The sequence below is a fragment of the Martes martes genome (genome assembly GCF_963455335.1).
Source record: "Martes martes genome assembly, chromosome: 1".
Lineage (NCBI taxonomy): Eukaryota > Metazoa > Chordata > Mammalia > Carnivora > Mustelidae > Martes > Martes martes.
Window position 1 is genome coordinate 199403132 of NC_137888.1, and position 20566 is coordinate 199423697.

The 20566-nt window shown below is 48.7% G+C and overlaps 1 protein-coding gene across 1 annotated transcript; it reads right to left on the reverse strand.

Annotated features, from left to right (window-relative positions):
* Positions 1–12868: 12868 nt before the first annotated feature.
* LOC308354125 (cathelicidin-6-like) lies at positions 12869–15487 on the reverse strand. The gene is made up of 4 exons (XM_080821428.1): positions 14823–15487; positions 14073–14180; positions 13864–13935; positions 12869–13067 (listed from the first exon to the last, which is right to left on the reverse strand). The coding sequence occupies exons 1-4, from the start codon at positions 15021–15023 to the stop codon at positions 12945–12947; spliced, it is 504 nt and encodes a 167-aa protein (XP_080677554.1). The 5' UTR covers positions 15024–15487; the 3' UTR covers positions 12869–12944.
* Between the last annotated feature and the right edge of the window lie 5079 nt (positions 15488–20566).

A 20566-nucleotide genomic window follows, 5' to 3' on the forward strand; every position in this document is an offset into this window, starting at 1 on the left:
CAAGAATCTCCTGGTTGGAGTGGATTTACTGAATATAAATCTGGACTACAGGATGACTGAGTAGTTCACGTTGACTGAGAAATTGCTGCTTGCCAAAGGCCAGAAAGCAGGAGGGCCAGGGAGGAACTTCCGGTTTTGATTCTCCTGAAGAAAGGAGGAAAGGAAATTCTGAGTCAGAGTAGTCATAGGAAAGGCTCACTGGGCTCCTCTTCCTTGTCTTGTGGTTAAGAGCTAGCCCATTAATCATTCACAGTGACTCATGTCCGGTTCCCCAAGACGTACTTTACAGGACCTACATTTCCATTCAACTTCTTTAAACTTTTTATATGGAAATAGTTTCAAATGTACAGAATAGTTGCAAGATTAAGAACAATACAAAGAATATCGGGGCACCCTCTACCCAAATTACCTATTGTTAACATGTGTGATGTTATATATACATGTGTGTGTGTGCATGTGTATGTATGTATATTTTTTCTCTGAAACATCTGAGAATATACTGCATATGTCACGGTTCTTTACCCCTAAATACTTTGGTGTGTATCATAAAAGTAGGGGCATTCTCTTCCATAACTACAATACAGTCATCAACTTCATAGATTTGACATTTACATCATACCTGTATCTAAGTTTCATATATATTCCAATCTTGTCAGTTGAACCAATAATGTCCTTTTATAGCATTTTCCCTGCAGGACAGGATCTGGTCTAGGATCAGATATTATAATTAGTTATCATGTTTCTTTAGTTTCCTTCCCCTATTTTTATTTTTTTATTTATTTATTTTAAAGGTTTCATTTTATTTATTTGACAGACAGAGATCACAAGTAGGCAGAGAGGCAGGCAGAGAGAGAGAGAGGAGGAAGCAGGCTCCCTGCTGAGCAGAGAGCCCGATGCGGGGCTCGATCCTGGGACCCTGGGATCATGACCTGAGCTGAAGGCAGGGGCCTTAACCCACTGAGCCACCCAGGTGGCCCTCCCCTATTTTTAAAGAATGTTCTTCATGTTCTAGAATATATAGAGAGAATTCCTGATGTTTTCCCATGATTAGATTCAGATTATGTACTCCACTCAATTTTTAAATATTACATCCTTTACTTGAACCCCAAAAACGCACAGCAAAATCTACTGTACGTATTATCTTAACAAGGAATCTTCCAAGTAAGCATCAGAGGTATCTTCAGCTCTATAAGTATCTAGTATAACTATTATACTAAAATTATCTTCTAGGCCATAACCAGTTATACTGACACAAATAGCTACAACATTTGTTTCCAATAAGAGAGAACCATCTTTATGACCTATATGGGAATGTCCTTTGTGACTTTTCCTATGGGAAGAAAGAAGAGGAGACTTAGGAGTCACTCAATCTGGATGTTCTCCAATGTAGAAGGTAGTATAGAACAGTGGTTAAAGAGCACATGTGAAATCTACATTTGAGTTTCCCCACCCATTCACAGATACTGGTTAGAGGACTAGCATGCATCATTCTACCAGGCAGTGGAGATTCAGCAAAAGAAAAGACAGGGAGGCACAACTGACTTAAGTGACCTTGGCTCTTGGCCTCCCGAATTAGTCCAAGATATGCTCTCCTCTGTTTTCCACAAATCAGCACCTACAGAAATTTTACCAGTTGTCTGCACTTACCTAAGAAATTATCAAAACTGGATTGCAACTCTTCTAGCCAGCTAAAGATGATAAGCCATGAACTCTTTGAAATCATGGGAGATCAGACCCTTCATTGGCCCTAACTGAAAACTCTTTCCTGGTTAATAAAAGGAGTGTTTTACAAAGTGTTTTACAAATATGTACAGACCCACAAATTCATTCCATCCCATGCAGAATGCTAAATTTTTTATCTTTTATTAGCACAAATGCCATAAAACTGCCTTTCTAGTCCTTAAACATCTCTGATATTTCTCTGTGAACTATTCAGTAAAAGTTTTTCTACTGGTATTTATATCTTTATCTGACAATTAAATAAACTCAGAATTTTTTTTAGTAAGTTTTGGTGGTCTTTGCGTTATGACCTGACATTTGGATTCTAAGAGTTGTTATTACCATTAGCATTTGCCATAATAAATAGCACTTGTGTGGTGAGTGCTGTGAAGTGTGTAATCCTGACGATTCACAGACCTGTACCCCTGGGGCTAATAATACATTATATGTTAATTAAAAATAAAAATAAATAAATAAATAGCACTTGCTATGGGACCAGCATTTTGCTATACAACGTTTTTCATGAAAACCAAATTTAGTTCTGCTTTTATCATTTCATAGATGGGGAAACTGAGGTTTAGAGGGGTTAAGTAACTTATGCACAGTTAGAAAGTAAGAAGAGACAAGACAGGATTCAGGATGTGCTCTTTTTAAAAAATTTTATTTATTTATTTGACAGACAGAGATCACAAGTAGTCAGAGAGGCAGGCTGAGACAGAGAGGGGAAGCAGGCTCCCTGCTGAGCAGAGAGCCTGATGCGGGGCTCGATCCCAGGACCCCAAGATCATGACCTGAGCTGAAGGCAAAGGCTTTAACCCCAGGCGCCCCTCAGGATGTGCTTTTAAACAAACCACAGATAACTCTGACTACTTAGCATACAAAGGTTTATATCCTACTAAATCTGTCCTTAAAGAGAGAAAAAAAGCTTCTAAGCAAAAAATGACACTCTTGCTGCCTTGACTAGGTTTTTGCAGAAAATAATGAGAATTATGCCCCGGACACAGATGCAGTCTTCTGAGGGGAAAGCTAACCCAGTTTGGCATATAAACTAAATCCGGAGGCAGTCTAGGGCTGCAAAGCTGCCACCAAGACATCCTGATCAGGAGATGTCCAAACACCAGCCCAACTGCACTGACTCAGGACAAAATGGGCGGTAGCTAAGTCACCCTGCTCCAGAGGAGGTACTGAACCCAGTCCTACCAGGATCCTCACCCATTCCAAAGGTAGTATTCCCTGGAGCCTGGAGAGCTCTGCCCTGAGATCAGGAATAGAAGAAATGGGTGGGAGTGGGGGACTAAAGCCAATTCTCTCTCTTCCTTCTCTTTTTTTAAGAGCAGGGTGGAGGGTGGGGTGGCAAGAAGGGGGTGGAGAGGGAGAGAGAATCTCAGGCAGACTCCCCGCTGAGCACAGAGCCCAAGGTGGGGGTTGATCTCACAACCCTGAGATCATGACCTGAGCCGAAATCAAGAATCAGAGGCTCAACCAACAGAGTCAGAGGCTCAACCGACTGAGCCACCCAAGTGCCCCTCTTCCTTTTTTAGTCTATATTTATTCTATATTTCTAATAAATAGGACTCTTCACTTAAAACATTCGTTTTAAAAGTCCATAATGTTCTGAGTAAAAGCCAAGCTCCTCGGGAGGGCCTGCGAGGTTCCACATTCTCTGGTGATCTGCTGCCTCTCTGAATCTATTCATTCTCCACCCTACGTTTGCTCCACCAGAGCCATGCTGACCTCCCCTCCTGAAGCCTTGCACTGGCTGTTTCCCATGTCGGGAACACCATCCTCCCAGACATATCACTGATATATTCCAAGAACCCGCATTTGGGTCTAACATTGAAGAGTTAATAGATATTTTTGAATGAATGAATGATAGGGGCAGAGTTAATTAATTAAGAACCAAAAGGTGAGGGAGAAGACAGATAAAAGATTGTCAACACTGTCACAACCAAAGCTTCCTTCTTTTTTCAAAGATTTTATTTTTTAAGTGATCTCGACACCCAACATAGGGCTTGAACTCACAACCCTGAGATCAAGATTCACACCCTCCCCCAAATGAACCAGCCAGGCACTCCCAAAGCCTCCTTTTGTACCCTGGTTTCTAACATCTCATTTATTGTCCTGAAATGAAATATATATTTAATAAATTGTACCCATACAAAGAATATTTTTAAGGTAATGGAATACCTTATCCAAAATACCAAAAAGGAATTTTAAACTTTTTAAAAAAGATTTTATTTATTTATTTATTTATTTGACAGACAGAGATCACAAGTAGGCAGAGAGGCAGGCAGAGAAAGAGGAAGGGAAGCAGGCTCCCCACTGAGCAGAGAGCCCAATGCAGGGCTCGATCCCAGGACCCTGGGATCATGACCTGAGCCGAAGGCAGAGGCTTTAACCCACTGAGCCACCCAGGCGGCCCCCAAAAAGGAATTTTAAAAAGTAATTTACAATAAAACATTATGCATTTCAATATGAATTTCTTGTCAGGACTACATTAAGAGACATAACAAAGCAATCAGATGCTCACAGCTATAGGCAGATCATCGTGGACACGAAGTTACAAATGGAGACAGATACAGATGTCTTTTGATTACACACATGTGCCCATTTTATTGGTGATAGACACAGGTGTGCTGTATAGGTGGTGACTCAAACACTGCCACCAGCACTGCCATTGATGATGTGATTTTTTTTTTCATATTGATAAACACCTCTTGGAAAAGTTTGGAAGTGTTTTCCCTTGATTTATAATCTATGCAAAATTACCTTATGGTGTTATCTAAAACAGATTTATATTCTAGATTCAGAGCATTACAAACAGATTCATGGCCCATGGAGAAAAACCAGGAGAGGGAAAGATTGATACACATTTAAGAGACATTCTTTAAAAAATGGAATGTGTGGATCTTGTCTGAATCTGGATTCAAGTTTGCAAAAAGACTTTTTTGAGATGTTTGGGTAAATCTGAACATGGACTAAGTGTTAAATGATATGGAAGCACTACTGATAATTTTGCGAGATATGATAATGATACTGTGGTTATGTAAGGCAAAATTATCCTTATTTAGTAGAGTTGCACTGTGATATACTTAAGAGTGGTATGCCACATTATATGGGATTTGCTTTAAAAGATTCAGCAATGAGAGAAAAAGAATATATATGGAAAGGAAGGAAAGGATGAATCAAGAGTAGCAAAACATTTCAAAGCCTGACATGGATCCAATAGGATCCAAAGTTTCAGTGTAAAGATTAATTTGAATCAGGTTATTTTAAGGCAATTTTAACATAGTCCTCAGAATCAACAAAAATGTGAGCATAGAGAATAAGAAGACAAGATGAAACAAGATGAAAACTAGACCAAATTGGATTGGCCAGTCAAAAGCAAATTTAGGGACACCTGGGTGGCTCAGTCGGTTAAACATCTGCCTTTTTGGCTCAAGTATGACCCCAGGGTCCTGGGATCAGGTCCCAGAGTGGACTCCCTGATCAGCAAGGAGTCTGCTTCTCCCTCTCCCTCTGCCCCTGCTCATGCTCTCTCTCCAATAAATAAATAAAATCTTAAAAAAAAAAAAAGAAAGAAATTCTCTCCCCTTCTCTCTGCCCCTCCCCCCTCCTCATTTGCACGTGCACTCTCCCTCTCTCTCAAAAAAACTTAAAAAAAATCTTTAGGGGTGCCTGGGTGGCTGGCTCACTCAGTTAAACATCTGCCTTCATCTCAGGTCATGCTCTCAGGGTCTTGGGATTAAGCCCCATGTCAGGCTCCCTGCTCAGTGGGGAGTCTGCTTTTTCCCTCTCCCTCTGCTCTTCCCCCTGCTTGGGCTCTCTCACTCTCAAATAAATAAATAAAATCTTTTAAAATAAAAAAAATAAACTTTTAAAAATAAATAAGATACTATCATTTCAACATATAATCAATATTAACTCGTGGGCAGAAGACACAAACAGACATTTCTCCAAAGAAGACATCCAGATGGCCAACAGACACATGAAAAGATGTTCAATATCACTCATCATCAGGGAAATGTCAACCAAAACTACAATGAGGTATCACCTCATACCCATTAGAATGGCTAAAATAAAAAACACAAGAAACAACAAGTGTTGGTGAGGTTGCAGAAAAATAGAAACTCTTGTGCACTGTTGGTGGGAATGCAAACTGGTGCAGCCACTGTGGGAAAACAGTACGGAGTTTCCTCAAAAAGTTAAAAATAGAACTACTCCATAATCCAGTAATCATGCTACTAGATATTTACAACCAAAATACAAAAATACTAATTCAAAGGGATACATGCACCCCTATGTTTAGAGCAGCATTATTTCCAATAGCCAAATTAATGAAAGCAGCCCCAGTGTCCATCAGTAGATGAATGGATAAAGAAGATGTGGTATTTATATATAATGGAATATTACTCAGCCGCAAAAAAAGAATGAAATCTTGCCACTTGCTCTGACATGGACAGACCTAGAGAGCATAATGCTAAGCAAAATATGTCTGTCAGAAAAAGGCAAATACCATATGATTTCACTCATATGTGAAATTTAAGAAACAAAACAAATAAGCAAAGGGGTAAATAAGAGATAGAGACAAACCATGAAACAGACTCAAGTATAGAGAATAAACTGACGGTTACCAGAGAGGAGTGGGCCGGGGGATGGTGAAACAGGAGATGGGGATTAAGGACTGCAGTTGTCAGGATGAGCACTGGGTGATGTATGGAAGTGTTGAATCACTACACTGTACACCTGAAACATAATATTGTCTGTTAACTATACCGGAATTAAAATTGTTAAAATTAATTAATTAATTAACTTGTAGTTGATGGGGAAATATTTTAGACTTGTCCAGTACTTAGTTACAAATTAATCAGAAGTAAAATTTAAAATGTAGTTCCTCAGTAGCGCTCGCCACAACAGGTGGTCCACTGTCACTGTGGCCAATGGCCGCAAGAGCAGAGAGTGCCGCCCGATCCCCGGAGGGAGGCGGCCGGAGATTCCCGGCGGCGGCGGTTAGCACCATGGACAGTGTCCAGGACTCAAGGGGAAGGCAACCCCACCCCGCCGCGGGGCAGGTGAGCAGTCAGAAGGAGTCCTCAGCAGGGCGCACAACGCCCAGCCTCAACCGCCAAATCCTGAGGGGCAGCCGAGGCCTAGGACACCGCTGACACCTGCTCGGCGCCTGAGGTCCAAGTGCGGGAGGAAGTAGGCGGTCACCTCCTCTCTCCTTTGTCCCCTCGGCCCGCCGAACCCGATCGGCCGACTCACCGCGAGCCGCCGAACCCCGAGCACAGCCCGCGGGTCCCACCTCCGAGCCTAGGCTGACAGGAAGGCGAAGCGGGTGCAGGGGCGACAGTGGCAGAGGCAAGCCCATGGAGGACCGCGCGGCTATCCTAGGCGCCGCAGGTGGCGTCAGAAGGCGGCGAGGATTTTAAAGGAAGTGCGTCACCCCGCGGCGTGCAGCCCGCCGGGAAGCGTAGTTCAGAAGCAGAACGGTCCTCCTCTGTCCCTCCAGTTCTTAGATGGGACCCCAAGTGCAGGGAGCTGTCACCGCGTGTGAACAGTGCCATGACCTTATGTGATCAGGACCATGATGCCACATAATCAGTGCCACTGACTCCAAGTGATGGGAAATGTGACCCCTCTAACCGTGACTGTGACCCCACATGCTGGGGCCATGACGCAAGTAATCAGAGCGTGCAGCCCCCATGCCAAGGGCCCTGACCCCACTTAATCAAAGGCTTGACCCCATGTCTTTGGGGGCTGTGACCACCGCCTTGCTCAGAGCAGTCACCCCTATAGTGCTATTCACCCAACCAGGATCTAACTTCTCTGGGGTCTGGACCGTAGGTCTTTGTGGGCGGGACCCCGTGTCCTCATGTGCAAACCCAGCTTCACCTGGTATTGACCCCACACCCTGGTGCAGGGTATGATGCTAAGGTGGTAGGTAATTAGCTATCTTTTATAAATTGGGTGTAGATAAGTCAGTGAGCTAGATGAATGGAATAGTTAATTTGTGGGGGTGACAAAGTGATTTCCATTCTTCCTGTTAAAAAATTATGGAAGGAAAGGGGAATGGGGGAAGGAGAGGGCGGAGGGGAAATCCTGGCTCTGACCACAGTCGGAATGGTTTTGTGATACATTAGGGATGGGAGAGATTTTAGCCTGCCACTCCCTTGCAGAGTATTCAGTAAATTTCTATCTCAATCAATCAATCTATCAATAGGATGGGAAAGATTTTAATGCCACTTTCTCAGGGCCATGACCACAGATGACCAGATCCCTGACCCACCTGGTCAGGACCATAACCTCCACATGTTCAGGGCCATGACCATGGTTCTCCTGCTGTGAGGAGGCTCTGCCAGGCCCTCAGGAGGGAGGCAGCAGGCATCTGCTCCCTGCTGTGGGATGGAGAGTGTCCTTCAGGTCTTGAATCCTGGAGCAGTCAGCCAAGTTGGGGAGGAAGTATGAAGGGCTTATTTTTCCCTTATGCTCTCCATGTTTTTTAGTGACCTTTGATCCTCTCAGATTATCTCATCCTAAACAATATAATATGACGGTTGAAAACACTGAATCTGCAATCCAAAAGAACTCATGGAAAATCCAAAACCCACCACTTCCTCACTTTGGAGTCCTAGTTTCATCATCGAAATGTGAATGAGGGGTCCTCTGTCCACCCAACACACGGCCTCTCAGATACAGGGAAGGAGGCTTAAAAATCACTACTCCTCAGGCAGTTTAAGTGGGATTACCTTTGTAGATAAAGCTGAGTATTTCAAACTAGGCTGGTTCAAACAAACAAACAAACAAATCAGCATATTCTTGTGTTCTGATGTGAATATATATTAGGTAAAGAGATCAGATTCAAAATCAGGTTGTAATTACATACGTTATATTGTCATTATTGTGGAAATACAACGGAATTACTATCCCAAAAAGGAATGGAATAATGTAACTTAGGGAGTAGATGGATTAAGTGTGTCTTTGGGAGAAAGTGTGCCCCTCAGCTCCGGCCTGAGGCAGCCTTACCCAGAAGCCTCCTTCACCCTATCTGGACAAGGATAACTCCCGACCACCTCCCCCCACTCACCCAACCTTCGCAAATCCCTTCCCTCTCTGCATCCCTGGGCCTTTGGATCTGGAACCATCCGCCAGGAACAGTCCCAGGGTCGGGGAGGTACTGATGGGTCTGAGCTCCGCTGTGCCCTTGGGTGGCAAGAGCAGCATCCGGGTACAGAGCAGGGGGTGGGGCTGTGCCGGCGGACCGGAAGCCCGAGCAAGACCCGGGATGGCTCCGAAGCTGGAGTTTGGCAATGGGCAAGAAAACTGCCCTCTCTTTTACCAGCTGGAGCCGAGGCTTGCCTATTTGCACCCTACTCGGATTTTGGAATCAGACTAGTCATGTGAAATGTCCATTCCCTCGCAAGCAATTGGTAATGTGGTAAAGATTGTGCCATGACTGGGTGAGACGGGGCTGTATTTAGTTCACCAAACTCTTATCAGGCAACTTAAGGAAATCTATCTTGGGGAAGTTATTTGACATTTTCCTATCTTGGGTGGGGTTTCTTTTTCCCCTGTTTTTCTGTTTTGGTTTTCCCCCGTGTGCAATGTGGGGAGATTACCCTTTATCTTCCTCAAGGAAGAGGCGGGGAAGGAGAGGAGCAGACATTCCCAGTGGCTAACTTTGGCGGAGGCTTCTAAGTGCCCCCTCCCTGCTCTTGACCGAGGCTCCAGGCACCCTGGAAGCAGCCCACGGGGCTATAGGGTCAGCTTGAGGAAATCCTTCTGGCTCCTTGTGAAACCACCACATCTAGTTCAGCTGTCCAGCCCACCCTGGACCTCCCACGGGATGCTCCTCTTGGCCCAACCCCTTGCATACTAATGGCTTGTTTGGATTGCCTTTTCACCTCACGTTTTTCTTCTGGATTCCACAGCCTCCCCTAACTCGATTTCTTGCCCCAGGCCAAAGATGCAGCACCCCAGGCTCCTGAGGTGGCCAGCCAGACCTGCCCCGGGGCCCCAGAACCAGACCACAGCGTCTCCTCAGAACCACGCTGATGTACACGTCCTCATCCCTGCCAACAGGATCGGGCCAAACTAGAAGCAGGCACTTGGTGTCTTTCAAATGCCACAAAGCCCTTTGTGAACAGGGAGGACCACTGGTGGTCACACAAACCATCAGGCTGCTGGCGCCAACATGTGGAAGAGGGGAAAACACCTCCTGGCCCACTAAGCTCCACCATCCTCCTCTCCTAAAAGCCATGATCCCATGTGCTCTGGGGCTGAAAAGCTTGTGTTATGGGGCAGTCCGGTGACAAACAGTATGTCTAGAAGCAGCCAAAGGCTAAATACAGGCCCATGGAAACATTTCAATATCCACCCAACTGATTTATTTACTTGTTCAACCACAGGTTCTTATACCAATCAAAAGCTTTAAAAACAAAAACAAACAAACAAACAAAAACTCCAAAAATCTGGCACCGAGATCACAAAGAGGGAATATTGTTCATCCTTGGAGCAACACAGTGATGTTCCGCAGGAGACGAGCAGATGCCGACAAGGCCAGACTCCACTCCTCTCTGCTCACGGGCGGCGTCTGGCTCGTTACAAGGCACCAGTCAACGCACCTGACCTGCCGTGCGTGCTGGGGCTGCTCCAGGGAACATGGCCCCAAACTCTGAGCTCCCATCAGAGATTTTCACCTCGAGACCGCAGCTAGGCTACATGCTTCCTCTGCCTCGTGTTTAAAGACCTTCCAGTCTTGAGTCACCAAAGTCCTTGGATTCACCAGAAAGAACGGGTTATCCACAGCCAAACCTCTCCCCTAAAGGAAGAGAGGGACTGCCATTCCTCAGGTGCCTACTATGTGTTCTGGAGGGGGCAGCCCACAGCCGCTGTGATTGATACGGGTCAATGTCACCAGCGGCTCTGATCTTTTTTTTTTTTAAGATTTTATTTATTTATTTGGCAGACAGAGATCACAAGTAGGCAGAGAGGCAGGCAGAGAGAGAGAGAGAGCTAAGCAGAGCGCCGATGCAGGGCTCAATCCCAGGACCCTGGGATCATGACCTGAGCCGATGACAGAGGCTTTAACCCACTGAGCCACCCAGGCGTCCCCAACGGCTCTGATCTTGTCTGTCTGGGGTGGTTCCTCTCATCACAAACATCTGTGAGGGCTACCCAGTCTAAAAACATGGCTCCCGAATCCACGCTTCTGCCCCCAAACCAGCCACAAGGAGCAAAGACCATCCAAGGAGCAGTTAAAGGATTGACTCTACTACAAAAATAATCTAAATATAACACTGATTGTAGATTCTAATAGGTGGGTACATGTTCACTATACAGTTATTTCAATGGTTCTGTATGTTTAACTGCTTTTTAAATTTTTATTTTATTATTTTTTCAGTGAGCTCTACACCCAGTGTGGGGCTCAAACTCATGACCCAGAGATCAAGAGTCACATGCTCTACCGACTGAGCCAGCCAGGTGCCCCTGTTTAACTACTTTCTAAATAAAATACTGAGAAAAATTTAAAAACTAAATAAATCACACAAAGATGAACACCTTTTCTGGAAGAGAAAACCTATTTCCTAAAGGAAGAGCCTTTCCAGAACCTTGTAATCAGAGGAGACCATGTCCCTTCACTAAGACAATTAACTCTGATTTCCAGAGTGATCACAATGATGGCCCACAACAGGGCATGGGAATTCAGTAGTTGACGAACAATGGATGTCACAGAAAGGAGGGTCAAGTGGAACCCGCTCAACATGGGCCCGCTTGGGAAGGTAGGAGCCATGGAAGCAGAAAACTTAGTGTGACCTGCTCACTAGGAAGAAGCAAGTGTGAGAGATAACAAAGGAAATGCTATGTGACATCCTGCCTCCTGTTGCTCTTAGAGCAGGATATCTATGTCTTATTTTAGGTTGGCCCAGAAGCAGATCTAAGACAAGGACACAAGGGGAAGCAGTTTATTTGGCAGGCAAATACGGAAAGCAGCAGTGGGAGCATAAGGAAGTGAGACGGAACAGGAACAGAAGAAGCCAGAACAGAGTGTGTTAGTAAACAGGTCATTGTTGTGGGCAGCAAGGCCACAACCAGCTGGGGATGTGAGCAATGTGTAACCCATCTTGGCGTGGATTCACCCAAGGAACAAGGAAGAGAAAATATTGTTCCACCAACTCCTGCCAATCTTTGGTTGAGGCTACTCCCCGGAGTGCCAACTCCCCTGGCAAAGAGCCACAGGTGCTTCTAGTCAGCTACTGAATGGCAAGTGGGCAAGACACTGACAGTGTCCTAACTACCCATGTCTCTCCTAGCCAGAGCTCTTCAACCTGTTGAGCAAGATTCTTGCTTTTAATAGTTCCAAATGTTGGTACCATATGATCCCTAAACACAAGCGCCCAACTTAAATCTGCTACCCAGCTAAAGAAACAGGGATGTTTTCCAATGCCAGAGGAGATGCCAAGAGTGGTGGGCTTTCCAGAGTTAGGCTTTTCTTTTTTAACATTTTATTTATTTATTTGACAGAGAAAGATCACAAGTAGGCAGAGAGGCAGACAGAGAGAGAGAAGGAAGCAGGCTCCCCGACCAGAAGAGAGCCCAATGCGGGGCTCGATCCCTGGACCCTGGGACCATGACCTGAGCCGAAGCCAGAGGCATTAACCCACTGAGCCACCTAGGCGCCCACAGAGCTAGGCTTTTCAAGGGGAATTGGAACTTTATGGGAATTGTACCCGCAGGCTGACCTTAGAACCCAGCCAGCCAGGAGACTGAACTGTCTCTCTGTGTTTGACAGAATGCCTGGGTCCTCCCCCAGCTGTTATCTCCATCAGAGCAGGAACAGCTCTGCAGCCTCTCCACTACCGCTACACACAGGGATCATCTCCTTCATCACTGCTGGGTGTTCAACGAGGATGGTGGGAGGCATTTGAAGGGCATGGGGAAGAACCCTGAGAACGGAGACACCGTCCTTGCCCTCTTAGCCCTCCGGCCTCACCCCATGCCCTGCTGGGTGGAAGAGCGGCGCAGACCTTTGTGTTTTGCAGGGGTGCGTGTTCGCGCGCACACACACACACATACGCGCACACACGCGCAAGCCCTCCCAGCATTGAAGATTCCGTCATGGGACGTAAGAGGCAAGACAAGTAAAATTGAAGCTTGGAGGAAGTTGCTTTCACAAAAATTTATTTTTCAGGGTCTAGTAGCCTGAGCCAGGGCAAAGCAGACCCTTAGGACTCTTCCTGGGGCAGATCATACTTCGAAAAGCGTCTGATTCTCCCGCCACGTCTGCGAATAATCTCCCAGAGTCTCCTGAGGCTATCGCGCAAGCCGAATTTGCTGACTTCCGGGTTCTGTGCATCAAAAGGAAACAGATTCTTTATGGGGGCTGGTCTGAACTCAGGGTCAAGACGAAACCCCTCCCATCCTAGACACTCCCCTTCTTGGGCCACCCCAAGAGCCTTGGGGCTCCAGGTCATCCTCTGGCTCTAACCTTCTGAGTATGTGGTTGATGGACTCCCCGCACCCACGGAGGAAGCAACTGGCCTAGAGAGGCAGGGGCTTCACACCTTCTCACAGCTGAAAGCTCACTACTCAAACTAGCTCTCAAGCCTCAAAAGGAGTCCAAATCCCCTGGAGGGTTTGTTAAAGTACGAATTGCTGGGCCCCACCCCAGAATTTGATTCTGTAGGTGTGAGGGGGGCCTGCAAATTGGCATGTTAAAAAAGATTTTACTTATTTATTTGACAGAGAGAGAGAGAGATCACAAGTAGGCAGAGAGGCAGGCGGAGAAGGAGGGGGAAGCAGGCTCCCTGCTGAGCAGAGAGCCCAATGCGGGGCTGGATCCCAGGACCCCAAGATCCTGACCTGAGCCAAAGGCAGAGGCTTAACCCACTGAGCCACCCAGGCTCCCCGAGAATCTGCATTTCTAACAAATTCCCAGGTTCTCAGGATTACACTTTGGGAACCACTGTTCTAAGGGGTTGCAGAGACTGTCCTGGAGACCTGAGGCTCAGGTTAAGGGAGAAGCCCAGGGTAGGAAGGGTAGGAAGGGCTTTCTCAAACTGGAGGGGACAGGGGTTAAGTGGCCCATAGGATGTTCTGTACACCACCCCCATTAACCCCTGCAACCCAGGAGGGGCCACTCACCTCCTCACAGCTGATGCTAAAGAAGCTCTTGTCTTCGTCCAGGCTGACTGTCCCATCACACTGTTTCACCAGCTGAGAAGAGGAGGCTCTGGGTCAAATTGGAACCCCTGTGCCATAACGTCCCAGCCTCACCCCAGTGGCTGGAAATATTGCCAGGAAGCCACTGGCTCAGCTCCCCGGGGGGCATCTGCTGGCACCCCCAGCCTTACCCCATTGTCCTTGAAATCACACTGCTCCAGGGGCTGCTGTGTCGTCTTGGGACACACAGTCTCTTTCACGGTGAAGCTTGCCGGCTGTGGGATGTTTGGGTTCTCGTCCTGGTCAGGGGAGGAAGTGGGAAGACCAGACTCAGGCTCATGTTTGCCTTCTCTAATCTGTATGCCTGCCCAGCTCCCCCAGCCCGTGCCCCCCACCAACCTCCCAGCTAAGAGAGCAGCCTTTCAACCACCCCTGCTATGTGTCTGACCCTGGCTGCATGCTCAGGCACAGGGGTGAGGAGGGCAGAGCTCATTCCCGCCCTCCCCAAGCTGAGAGAGCATGAGCAGACCTCAGACAAGCTCTAATGAGTGGCACCGCCTTGTCAGGGAGCCGCCGGAAACCAGGGGTCTCCTGGAGACAAAGACATTGCCACTGGAGTCTCAAGGCTGAGCAGAGCCCTTCCCAGGGCAGGGAAGTCACATCCCAGAGCCAGTAATCCCACTCATCCCCAGAACTTCCAGAAGGCTGAATGGGACTGGCACCTCTTCACACAGCAGACATTCTAAGGCAAGAAGCGCTCATGCTGGGTGGGGGGGGGGGGGCGGCACACAGCTCTGGGAAGGTTTCCTGGAAGAGGTGGGACCACACTTAGAGAAAAGCCTTCTTGACACGAGCAAAGCATGAACAAAGGAAAGGACAGCACGGCCATCCTGGCTGGCCATAGCAGAGCGTCCCTCCCACTGTCACCCTCCCCGACTCACTCCTTGGGGCTGTGAGTTCAGCTTCAGGAGACGGTAGAGATTCTCATCATCTGAGGACCACTGGTTTAAGCTATCCACAACACGGAGCACAGCCTCCCGGTAGCTCAGGGTCCGTGAGGTGGCCGGAGTGACCACCAGGCCGAGGAGCAGCAGCAACAGTGGCCACCGCTGCAGGGAGGTGCTGTCCCTCTGGGTCTCCATGGTCCCCAAGTCAACCTCCTCCCAACCTGCACGTCCCTCCTTTATGCCCAGCCTGAGCCTGATGCAAAGACCCAACCAGGAGCCTTCCTGACCCACCCATCACTGGCTGCCTGCCAGGATGTGGGCAGAGGCTTGCCTCAGTCCCTCCTGTTGTTGCCTCACGGGGCTTGCTGGTGAGCGGGCAAGGGGTCCTCACGTGCCACTAAAGAAATAGGTTCTCCATCTCCCCGCCAGTGTGTTGGCCTCTCCTGGGCCCCACAGGGGAGTGTCATTGCCAGGGTTGCTCAAGACAGTTGAGGACCCCGGAGAAAAAGGGAGACAGGCAGCTGTCCAACATCCTTCTCCCCAGGAATCATGGTAATATAGTGTATTCCCACTCAATCTCCAGCTCTAGGCACGGCCTCGCATCCAGTTGGCACTCAGCTAATGTTGTGGGTTTTTTTTTTTTAAGATTTTATTTGCTTATTTGACAGAGACAGAGAGCACAAGTAGGCAGAGAGGCAGACAGAGAGAGAGGGGGAAGCAGGCTCCCCGCTGAGCAGAGAGCCCGATGCTGGGCTCGATCCCAGGACCCTGGGATCATGACCTGAGCCGAAAGCACAGGCTTTAACCCACTGAGCCTCCCAGGCGCCCCTGGCACTCAGCTAATGTTTGATGAATGAATAACAGTAACCACCCCTCCTCTAGAGCCTGACGCCCCCAGACAGTCGTAAGGGAAATCTTCAAGGCCACAACATCCTGTCCTCTGGACCCAGCCCTCGGACAGCTCAGGGGCTCAGCTCTGGCTGTCCCCCTTTCCTGGGTCTTCTCCACTGCCTTTCTCAGCCTGAAAAGGGCCCCGGCCACCACCAGCTATGGCCCATTGCCCTGGCTCCTCCCCACCCAAGCCCGAGGAAGGGTCATCTACCTTCACTGACCCCCTTCTTCACTCTCTCTCACACTCACGGCTGCCGTCGGCTGGCCAGGCCTCGCTGGATGCAGTGGTCCCTCTCAAGCCTTGTCTTTACCTGCGCAGGCACTGATGACCCCTGCTCCATTGTCCCCTCATGTCACTCTCCCGGTTTCCCTCTCATGTCCCTGGTACTCCTTCTCAATCTCCTCCAAGGGACCCTTCTCTTAATATGGGTCGGGAAGGGAAGGGGCTTGCAGAATTGTATCCTGAGCTGCTTCTCTTCGCAGTCCTCGCGTCTCCCTGGGGACATGCCCTCTCAGGACACCAGTTATCAGAGACAGACCTGGTCTGTATCTCTACATTGAAGACCCCCACCAATACCCCTGCTTGTCTCCACTAGGTCACCGGGCCTGCTGTTTTGCTCAGTGCCATTGCATGAACCCTGAGATGAAAGCTTGTGGTGTGCCCCGCCTGCTCCTTCTTCCCGGGAACACTCCCTTCTGACCTCCCCCATAACCCCCTGTCCTGGTTTCTTTCTTTTTCTTTCTTGAAGATTTTATTTATTTGTTTGAGAGAGAGAGAGCACACACAAGCAGGGAGAGTGCCAGAGGGAGAGGGAGAAGCAGGCTCCCTCCTGAGCAAGGTGCCCGATGCGGGACTCGATCCCAGGACCCTGAGATCATGACCTGAGCCAGAGGCAGATGCTTAACCAACTGAGCCACCCAGGTGCCCCTTTGTTCTGGTTTCTATCATCATCTTCTCTCCTCTGCAGCGTGACCATAATCTCCCGACTCCACTTTCTCCAGGTTCTAGACTCTTCCCGTGCCACAACTATCATCCACAGCAGTTTTCTAGGGGCTCTTTCAAACCCCTGCCTTTAGGAGCCCACATGCCTCCTGAGCTGGTATCAGAGCCTGGAGTCGTCTTCTTCTTCTTTTTTTTTTCTTTTTTAAGATTTAATTTATTTATTTGAGAGAGAGAGGGAGAACAAGAGAGAGAGCATGAGCAGGGGGAGTGGGAGAGGGAGAAGCAGACTCCCGCTGAGCAGGGAGCCCGTTGTGGGGCTCAATCCCAGGATCCTGAGATCATAACTTAAGCCGAAGGCAGACGCTTAACCGACTGAGCCACCCAGGCACCCCCAGAGCCTGGAGGCTTGTTGCTCCCCCTTGCCGTCACCCACAGTCCTGCACACCCCAGACACCAGGAAGCCCTCTATACGCAAAGGGCTCAGACCCCTCTGAGCCTCCTTCTCTTGCTTGACCTCTGCACCTGATCCCTCCGCTCGGCATGCCCCTCCACCTTGTGAAGGCTCCCCTGAACTCTGACCAGTCAGAGCAACCTCCTCCTCTCTGCTCCTCTTTGTTTCCTCCAGAAAGTCTCCTCTGAATTGACCCCAAATGACTCTCTCTGTCCAATGCTCTGGTTAAGACCTCGGGCTAGGGTGGCTGGCCTGGGGGCTGTGGAGAGAGCACCGCTGGGAGAAACGATCAGCCAGAGTGACAGAAGGGTCCAGAGGCCATGCTAGTCCCAGCTCCCCTGTGCAACGGCCATGAGGCTGTGAGCCTTGGGGAAGTTTCTGGCTCCAGGAGCCCGTGGGACTCTTGGAGGCTCGGGCGGGGCACCTGTGAAGGTGGCAGCCTGGATGCATGATGCTGGTTGCACACTCAGTCCTGGGAGAAGGAAGGAGAAATGGGCTGCTGTGCAACCTAGTTTCACAGGCCAGCTGTTGCCCCAGTGGCCTCTTGGTCAAGCAGGGCTTTGCCTCGGTTCTGCCCAGACTCCGCAATTCCCACTGTGTTCCTCTCTCCGCTGCAGGCCCGGACCGCCAGATGACCTGGACTGGGGGCATCGTGAGCACCATCTTTTCCTAGCTGTGTGACTTGGAGCACGTTGCTTTGTTGTCCTGGGCCTCGGTGGGCTCTCCTCATCTTCAGGATGGGGGATGACATGTCCTGCAATGTCTGCATGGGGACACATGTGTCCTGTCAGGTCTTGCCCGCCCACGGAATTTTTGTGAGTGAGGTCACGGTCAAGTCTCCTTGCCCAGCAGTGACTTGAACTCAACCATTCCCCTACAGGTGCATGCCCACACGCAGGTTTGGCAGTCGTGCCCTCCTTGCCACCATCAACACCCACTGCCCCAGGCTCCTGTTACATTTTTCCTCAGAGTCAGCCTCTCTGGGAGGTCTGGCCCAATGTCACCCCCAGCTGGCATCCTCTCTGATGCACCCCACACCCAACATCAGGATGGGAGGCAGCTCACCAACCTTCCCTTTAGTCTGAGGCTGGTCCCCAGGATAATGCTACCTATCCCTTTAGGCAAGAGTCATGAAGGCCTGAGCTGCCCCCTCAAACTTGGACTCCCCAAGCCACTCTGTCTGTCTAGCCTCCCCCCAGGGCTTCCCAAATGTGCCAAGTCTGTCCCCCAGACAGAGGCTCCCGAGGGCAAGACTCTGCGTTCCCTTCATCTCACAGGTTCCCTAGGGGACAGGACCCATTTCATCTTTGGGCGCCTCTCAGGACCCGGCACGGGGCTCTGCCCTCAGAGGGGTCCAACAACCAGTGGGTCCAGAGCCAGGTTTAGAGAAGAGCCGTCGAAAGCAAAGCTACACATCATGGGGGTGGTGATGGGTAATTTCTAGCACATATGCCTTTGTTTTCTGGAGGGATTCCCAAGAGTGGCCTGGGACATGGTGTCCCAGGAAGCTCTGTCCAGCCAGAAAGGGGAACCCAGATATTGCCCGGGTTCCAGCTTCTAGGGCCCATCTGTCTTCCCCTGGTGGTGGTTGCAAGGTAGATGGTGGGGGAGACAGGAAATGTCAAACCAAAGAATGTGTCCTCCTGGGAAAGTCCAAGGCCACTGTGGGCAATCACACCCTGGCCTGTGCAAGAATACCCACCCCGGGCCAGGGACCCATTGCAAAATCAGACTTCCCATCTCCACATTTGCCGCCAATGAGGATGATGAGACCTTCGGCTTCCTGACCTAGGCAGCCCCTCCTGCTTGCCTGGTGACCTTGCCCAGCTCTGTTCCCCATTCCCAGCCTCTCTTCTTGTGAGTGATCCATAAACCCTGTGCAGCTCCAACATTTCTGTGCCTCCCGGTGGCTGGGGCCGAGGCAACAGGAGAGAAGCCAGAAGCCCTGATGAGCCTCCCTCATTCAGCCTTCCCTTCTAGCCCCCCCCCCCACCAGGGAGCCCCCAGACTGATGTGACTGAAGTCAGGAAGGCCCATGACCACCGTCCTCCCCTCTCTCTTGCAGGTCAGGCAACACGCACCTGTAACTCGTATCCATTGCCTGTGGCTGTAGGGATTGGGAAGCAGAAGCCTCGTCCCAAATCAATCTTTTTGTTGTAATAGCTTTACTGAGATATGACTGACATGCCACACAGTTCACCCATTTAAAGTGTAAAGTTGGGGGCGCCGGGGCGGCTCAGTGGGTTAGGCCTCTGCCTTTGGCTCAGGTCATGATCTCAGGGTCCTGGGATCAAGGCCCACATCGGGCTCTTTGCTCAGTGGGGAGCCTGCTTCCCCCTCTCTGCCTTTCTGCCTGCTTGTGATCTCTCTCTCTCTCTTTCTCTGTCCAATAAATAAATAAAGATCTTAAAATGATACAGAACATGAAACAATAAAATTTAAAAGAGAGAACATTAAAAAGATAAAGTATAAAACTGATGATTTTTAGAATAGTCACAAGTTCTGCAAACCAGCACCACAGTCAGTTTTAGAACATTTTCATCATCCCCAAAAGAAACCCCCTGGAGGCGCACCTGGGTGGCTCAGTTTGTTAAGCATCCGACTCTTGATTTTGGCTCTGGTCATGGTCTCAGGGTTCCTGAGATTGAGGCCTACCTTGGACTCTACGCTCTGCAGCGTGTCTCTCTCCCTCTCCCTCTGACTCTCCCCCTGCTCTCTTGTGCACGCTCTCAATCTCTCTCTCCCGAAAATAAATAAATAAATCTTTAAAAAAAAAAAATAAAAGAAAACCCTGTTAGCAGTCACTCCCCATTCCTCACCCCCAGCTGCACTCCAAGCCCTAGGCAATCACGAATTTACTTTTTGTCTCTATAAGTTTTCCTATTCTGAACATTTCATAGAAACTGTTTCATTTCTTTCACTTAGCACAATGTTTTCAAGGTTTCTCCGTGTTGATTTCTAAATGATCCATTCACACAGTTGACAACATTTTCTGATTTGTCCAAAACGTACTCATGTCTCTCTGTGTGGGACGAGGGGACGAGTGGAGTCACAGGGCCTGAGAGTGTCAGAGGGGCCAGGCCTCCAGTGTTCCCGGAACCCCACCCTCCCCGTGTCCTCAGCCTCCTCCTCTCTGTCTCCCACTTTTCGGGTTCACCACCCCAGTTTATGTTTCCATGTCTGCTCAAATTCATTATGAAGAGAAATAAAAGCAGACCCAGTAGAACTGCAGATAAATCTTCAAAGTGTTCAAACCAATCTTCGATAACATGAATTCATAATATAACATAACATAACATTCCTGTAAATGGTACAAAATGTTTGAGGGCCCTCTTTGATTAAGCAATCACTTGCTAGACTTTGTGAATTGCTCTGTCTGGAAAACAGAGCAGTATTCTTAAGATACTAAAAGAAGTCACATCAGAAAATTACTCAGTATTTAAGGGACATCGA